Below are 7,581 nucleotides of genomic sequence, written 5' to 3'. Positions count from 1 at the left end.
AAAAATTCAGTCTCTGCTCCTAATCAAATTTGTGTTTTTCAGGAGGAGGAATTCTATCTGGTTAAATGGAGGGGGTTCCCAGAGTCAGATAATAGTTGGGAACCCAAGAAGAACCTCAAATGCCCCAAACTGATAAAGCAGTTCCATCAGGACCTTGATCAGGAACTGAGGCGCCACAAGCGACGCTGCATCCCTAAAAAGCTGGATAAGGAAGTCACCTCAATCCTCCTCCAGAAAGCCAAACTCCGTAAGAGTCTGCAGCTCTGGCAGACCCATTTGAATCAGACTCGGAACCACCCAGGTCGCATTTTCGTCATTAACGATGTGGACCTTGAGGGGCCTCCAAAAAACTTTACCTATATTAACAACTACAAAGTAGGCCAGGGCATTGTGTTAGATGAGATGGCTGTTGGTTGTGAGTGTAAGAACTGTTTAGAGGAGCCGGTTAATGGCTGCTGCCCTGGGGCCTCTTTGCACCGTATGGCCTACAACTATAAGGGGCAGGTCCGGATCCGGGCAGGACAGCCCATATATGAGTGTAACTCCCGATGCAGCTGTGGCCCCGATTGTCCCAACAGACTGGTACAGAGGGGCATCCAGTTTGACCTGTGCATCTTTAAGACAGAGAACGGCCGAGGATGGGGTGTCCGCACACTGCAGCATATCAGGAAGAACACATTTGTTATGGAGTATGTAGGAGAGGTAGGCAAATATATTCCGTCAAATCATTTTGAACTGTTTCGCCTTATGCATCTTGTCATTGATAGACATCTAAAGTCAGTGTTTCCTGTGGAGTTGAGGAATACTTGACCAATGTTGACCAGCCTTTGTTAAACCTGCTTTCGTGTTTTCTGAGATCCATTGGTCCCTGCTTCCTCCCTCCTGCATGATTATCTTAATAATATCCTGTAGTGTATTATTTTCAAATAATCTTGTAGTCTATGCATGTTTCAGAATAGATAGAAGAGCATTGTAAGTTTCTCCTAATGTGTGTGATGCAACTTGACACTAAAAATCCTGGGGCCAGTTGCACCGACTGGTCTTGCACCGGGCTGCATTAGAAAAAAGTAAAAACAAAACCCTCCTCTCCTTACTTCAGTTCTTTGGCTCAAGACATGATGGAAAATGTGAGGGAGAATCTGCAAGGAGTTACGCCTGGTTCACATGACATGATTGCTTTAAGCACAACGTTTTGGAAGTCGCAGTCAAAAGCCCTAGATCACAGCAAATCTGTTGGATCGGCAGTTGCCTATTAAGTGTGGACTCTTCATATACGATGCAACCTCTGAATAAATTCTTAGCTTGCTAAATATCTTAATGAATTATTAACAACTACAGTCAATCCGTTGTCATGGAATAGTCCATTGTACTGGGGACACGGGGGCGGAGGAGTGGGGTTGCTGAGACACTGGTTACTCATAATTTATAGGCATTCTGATGCCATTTTAGCGTATATGGATTGACTGACTAGGGCACCACAAGAGACAAATCATATCTTTCCCCCATCATTACTGGATAGATACTTTTTTTGCATCAACTAGTTGACAAATTTTCACTCGCTAAATGACATTTTTGCAGGTACCTCCAATTTCGCAGTTCTCTTTGCTTGTTCGTCTTTGTTGTTAACTAGCAACAATAACAATTTTGGGATGAATGGCTGTAATTGCTTCTAAATGTGAAAATCAAAAGCTAATGTAAAATAAAAATAAAACACAGTGGTTATGTTAAATCAGTTCTAATATTATAAAATAGAAGATCGTCTTCACTGACAATTTGGTTAAGTAAATAGTTTAAGTGATTATTTTTTTATTTCTTTTGCTTATTCTTTGCCAATTTATTGTGTTGGCATATGACCTCAAAGCAGTGGTTCCACTATTATCCCCTAATGTCATGTTTCCTTCAGATTATCACAACAGATGAAGCTGAGAGGAGGGGTCACGTGTACGACCGCCAAGGATCTACATACCTGTTTGACCTGGACTATGTGGAGGATGTGTACACAGTCGATGCTGCTCACCTAGGCAACATCTCCCACTTTGTCAACCATAGCGTAAGTGTCTTTAAACAGTGCACAGAGTATACTGCTGGCAGCTTGGAAGGCAGCTGCTAAATTGACCTCACATATATGTATTGATTCACAGTTTTACACAAGTAATTAATGAAAATTGTTTGTCCTGTAAAAAGAAGGAACTGATCAAGAGAAAGAAATTAAGTAAAACTAGTTCCCATAAAGTAATTTCCCCCATTTTCTCTTAAGGTTAATTTGTATCATTCAGAGGGGAGTTTTCCCATTTGAAAGCATTATTTTATCCAGGTCTGGATTTAATCCAATTCATACAGGTATCCATTTAGAGTAACATGTGTTTAATATAGACATGCACTCAAATACCAGTACTATACAGTATGAAGCAGTGCATCTTCCGCTCCTGCAAATATTTCACAATAAAAAAACTTTTTAAACAAAGGAATGGATGCCCATATTCATTTCTAAAGAAGAGTTTAGATCCTCTGACCGTGCTTTAATAAATGACTCACCTTGCTGCAGCACACACAAGTAAACAAAACTGCTAGGGGTGGAAATGCTGGGCATTGGAAAAGTATGTCCTCCAGGTAATGAAGGTTGCTTCTTACATGAAAACTTCTCTCTGCCAAAACAAATTAGATAGGAAACATTGAAGCTACTTTTGTTTATCATTTTGAGAATCCAAACCGGTCTTATTTATTGCAGTGGTCATAATACTTGCGGGTCATTTCTCTCAGTAAGGAATCTTCCTTAGCAAAATTGACTGTTTAAATTCACCCTGATACTAATACTTAGCAATGATTTTATATTTTATCCTGTGGAAGTAACTTTGTGAAGAGCCTCATGAAGCATTATCACTGCTGCAGGCAGCTGTTGCTCACTTAATTGTATGTCATGCTAACCGACAGCTGTCTTTTAAAAGCAGCGTGTGGTTAAAAAAACGAAAGTCTCATACAAATTCACATATAAACAGCAATTGCCGTTTCCAAGGATTGCTTTATTTTCTAGATAATGAAAATGATCTGCTTTTAGGATTTTCAAATATGTTTTCTACCCTAATGCCATGCTGCATTGTCGACTGTATGAAAGACAATCTAACACTGAAATAAAATAAATCATTGAACCATCAAGAATTTAAGAATTTCGAAAGATTGAGTACAACAGATTGGTTTTGTTCTTTCATTTGTTGTCTTTATTATGTAAACCTCTGTGAGAACCTTGACAAACTGTAGGGATTGAGTGACCATCATCTGAGTTAGTTTGTATCTGCACGTGTATCTGTGCACATGTGTATGTGTACCTCAGATTGCAGTTTTTGTTGTTGTTTGGTATTAGGGCAGCATGAAATATAAATGTATCATCATCGTGATATCAACATGCACGATATACGTAGCACAAAAGAGTTTGATCTCCGATAAATGGTGTTCCATGTGCCATTCATTCACGCTCTACAATGTCAATATATTTGGTCAATCAGATAGAGCCCTGCTGCCCTGGATAATAAATTCAAGATAATTAGATCGTTGACGGGTTTTTTCGTCAATGAATCATTCTCGGAAGAAGAGAATTTCGAGGCGGCTTAGTCAAAGCTTGCTCTGCCTCCGCCTGACAAAAATTTGTGGAAACTTCTAGTGATCAAGTTTGTCCCTGGTCAAATTCATCACTATTAGTGGTTGATTATTTAAAAGTATTGCGTAGCTGATTTATGATAATCCCAGATCATGAGGGGAAACAGGACACACACTGCTCTCGCTTCCTCACTTGCTCTCTTTCACTCTCTCACACACACACACAAACAGTGTGATCGGACACATGTGTAAACTCAGACTGGGTAATAACAGAATTTGTAAACTAAGTCAATGTATTGAGAGTTGGAGGAGATGGTGGTGCGAACGGTTTGGTTTAACACGGTCGGAGCAGTGAACAGCGGGAATGGCAGAGACACTGAGAGGAGCAGTAAGTAGAGTTGGTGGTGCTGTGACCGGGCTGTGCACCCTCTACCCTCACCTACCCTCTTTTCAGTGTCTGCATAGACCACTTACTGTATGGGGTATATGTTAGCAGTGAATCCAGAGCAGAAAGACTTAAACACTGTATACTTAAGCATTTGATTATTTACAGCAAGTCATATCGTCATCCCATTATTCAACAATGATATTGCATGTTTTCTTAATTTCGTGCAGCCCTATTTGTTATTCTGAAGCACAGACTCCTGACATGTGTTATCCTCTTTTTACAGTGTAATCCCAACCTGCAGGTTTTCAATGTGTTCATTGATAACATTGATGAGAGGCTCCCAAGAATTGCTTTATTTTCAACACGGGCTATTCGGGTAGGAGAAGAGCTCACCTTTGACTACAAAATGCAAAGTAAGTATCAGGGTTTCAGCAGCACTTTATATTATTATTATTATTTTATTGTCAGTATGTATCCGTATGTGTGAGGGGAAATTTGTGAGAGCAAATATGAAACAATTTTAAGTTTTTAGAAAAGTAAGGTCTGCAAGATATGACATGAGTTCATGTGACACCTCCCTCTTTGAAGATACACAATGCACTTAATTTAAGTAGCGTATGGCAGTGAGATTACTGAACTTAACTGCTCCTCTAATAATGCAGGGTTGCCTACAGACCAGTGCTAGTAGCCTGAAGCAGTGTGCATCTGATTTATAAGTGAAATAATGCTGAGCATCCAAGCTTTTTAGTTTCCATTGGATGAATGACAAATGTCATTGTGCTACACCATTATTGCCATAGTACAGAGGGAGGGCAGGGAAACATTAACCTGGTGATTCATTTGATTTACCTGCATTAGTTTAGATGTAACTTCTTGTGGGGTCTATTTACATCGAAGACTACTGATAACATGTTGGGTTCCCGCCACGACTACTGATGATGTAACAGCTTCTTGAATTGCTGTCCCAATTTGTGGTGGAAGATTTCAACCACTACCCCTTGTAACTCCGTTTCAAGGGACAAGATAGTCCTCAAAAACGTGGGGTAGGGAGAAGGGGTGAAATGGTTTTTTGTTTTAGTTCTTTCTCAATAATAAATATATTAGCATCCTAATTAAGGGAGATATGGCGTAACAAAGTTGGAACGTTTTAGGACTCTGCCCTTGACTGGTCATATCTCCCTTAATATAGGTTAAAGAACAATGGTTCGCATATCGTTTTAAAGCTCTTCAAAGGCTTTGCTATCCCCATTATAAAAATATCATAATTATGAGTGATTATAATATTTAAAGTGGAGTTGCTCTAAATCAGCGGTTCCCAAACATTTTAGGCCATGCACACCCTTCTACATCCCGACCGGTTTCACGCACCCCAAATCCCCCACACCTTAAAAAAAAAACTGCAACAGCTTATTTGTAACCACATTAAATGCATCATCTTTAATCATGAACACATGATCAGAACACAAAATAATGAATGCGCTCTCACATTCGAATTGAACGGAAACACTGCAACAAAGTTACACAAGCCGTCATTTTTAAAGAGCAACGAGGATGGTGAGGACACAGGCTCAGATGCAGATTTGCCCATCATGAGAGAACATGGGGAAACATTTTCATATTTTCAGCCACACTAAAGAAAAATTGCATCAAATTTAATTTACAATTAACTATACATAACAGCGGTTACTAAAATTTGAACACTATCCTTGTTCATACACACGATCCACCATTCTTTTTAACATTCAATAAAAGTTGCCTCTTCAACTGAACCCTTTCCGGCATCTGTTTAATTCCAGTTGATCCAGTTGACACAGAAAGCACCAAAATGGACTCCAGTTTCAGTCTAGCGGGGCTCCCGAGCTCGCCAAAGAAGAGGATTCGAGTGGAGTGTCGGTGTGGATCAGACTCATGTCGAAGATACCTGTTCTGATGAGAGTTTGCAGGAAAGCATCATTTTTTGTAAAGATGTCAAAAAATTGTACAGATTTTAATTTAAATTTTACCTTTGTTTATTTAGCTTAAACCCACTAGCAGCTTTGACAAACTTACAAGAAAACAAATCAGTTTTATATTTGTAATTGACTTGACATGAGGGGGTTATTTGTCTACTAAATTCCTATCATTTTATATATCTTCCTCCTTCCACTTTTTGCAAGATGAGTGATGTGGTCTATATATCAGCCAATCACTACAGAGTGCAGTATAATAATGACTCGCTGTTGACTTAATGAGAAAATGACTACCTTTGATCGCTTTCTATGTGCTCTGTACATGTTTTCGACATGCACAGTAGGGGGATTGAGCCATGGTAGCAGGGTCCCACCATTTCGCTCGCTGATGGTCAGTCTTGGTCATCAGTATAGTTGAAGTCTTGTGACTGTCAAGGCTACAGCATATAATTGATATACTTTTTATTCTCATAAAACCATTCGGTGAGCCTTCATGTCCAGCAGAGGAGGGCACTGCCATCCTGGTTCTCCACTCCTTTTTCAAGCTTTTCTTTCATTTGTCAGCTTTCTGCAGCAAGGGAGTGTGTGAGCATGCGCGTCTGTCAATCTGTGTTGAAGTCAGAAGTGGTGGGGGGAAAGTTGTGACATAACAAAAGTCTGTTTCAGGATATGTTATAGATGTGTTCTATGTCACTGTTTGGAAAGTATATGGGTGAAAGGCTAAAACAGATGATAACAACAATTAACATTATCAGTAGGTAAGACTATCTGCATTTATGAAACCCATCTCGGACAGGTGAGAGCTTTTTCAATGAACTGAGCCTTTCATTACCCATTCTCTCTGAATAAGATGTATTATCTGGTCAAATAGCTGTTTATTTTACGGTTTGTATATTTAAACATTTTAGGTATTAGTACTTATTTTTATTAGTTTATTAGATATCGAGAACAAATACAATGTAAATAAATGGTTAGGGTCATCAGAACTGGTTAATCTGTGCGTCTGTTTTAAAAAAAATGTCATTAAATGTAGCTGAATTTTCTTTATTATTGTTCACCTGTGTGGGTTATGTGTTTGAATGATTTACTTAGCAGGTTTGATTTTATTTTTCATACATTGTACAACGACATTGACAGAAACCAACTTTGAGGAAAAAATCCTTTGACATATACTTTACTTTTAGTTTGGCCCATGTTCAATCTGCTAACATGGAGGAGGTAAACTTTGACATGTTCTGCACTCTTTATATATAGTCTATGGTTTTCCAGCGCCGGGATAATCAATGCACTTTGTCATTACTTTTGCGAAGCTGGCAACTCATCCATCCTAATATACAGATTGTTATATCTACTCATGGGTGGCTTTCCTAAAATAATGCTCATAAAGCCAGGTGTTAAATCAAAATTTTGGGAAAACACAGAAAAACCTTCCTCCTTAATCAGAAAAATTTGAAAAAAACACATCCATCATTGTGTAGAGCAGTGGTTTTCAAACAGGCCAGGTCTGGGGTCTATGAGTGTAAGCTGCAGAGGAGATGAGAACGAAAGCGACATAACTCGATCAAATACAGAGACAGACCAGTTATGTCTGGCGCACAGTTGCGGAAAAGGATTTTTTTTTTTCGCAATTCCCCGATTTAATTGGTCTCTCTC

At 39.1% G+C, this 7,581-nt stretch overlaps 1 protein-coding gene across 1 annotated transcript in view; it reads left to right on the top strand.

The window, feature by feature from the left end:
- The window catches only part of LOC128442240 (histone-lysine N-methyltransferase SUV39H1), a 12,778-nt gene extending 5,793 nt beyond the window's left edge, over positions 1 to 6,985 (top strand). Inside the window, exons 3-6 of the mRNA XM_053424587.1 lie at positions 43 to 702; positions 1,904 to 2,050; positions 4,263 to 4,392; positions 5,776 to 6,985. Coding sequence (XP_053280562.1) covers positions 43 to 702; positions 1,904 to 2,050; positions 4,263 to 4,392; positions 5,776 to 5,909 — 1,071 coding nt within the window. The 3' untranslated portion in view covers positions 5,910 to 6,985. The remainder of the gene's footprint in view (positions 1 to 42; positions 703 to 1,903; positions 2,051 to 4,262; positions 4,393 to 5,775) is intronic.
- The last annotated feature ends 596 nt before the right edge of the window (positions 6,986 to 7,581 follow it).

Source organism: Pleuronectes platessa, chromosome 6, assembly GCF_947347685.1.
Source record: "Pleuronectes platessa chromosome 6, fPlePla1.1, whole genome shotgun sequence".
Taxonomy (NCBI): domain Eukaryota; kingdom Metazoa; phylum Chordata; class Actinopteri; order Pleuronectiformes; family Pleuronectidae; genus Pleuronectes; species Pleuronectes platessa.
Note: the sequence above shows the minus strand (reverse complement) of the source record. Positions and strands in the feature narration are given on the sequence as shown.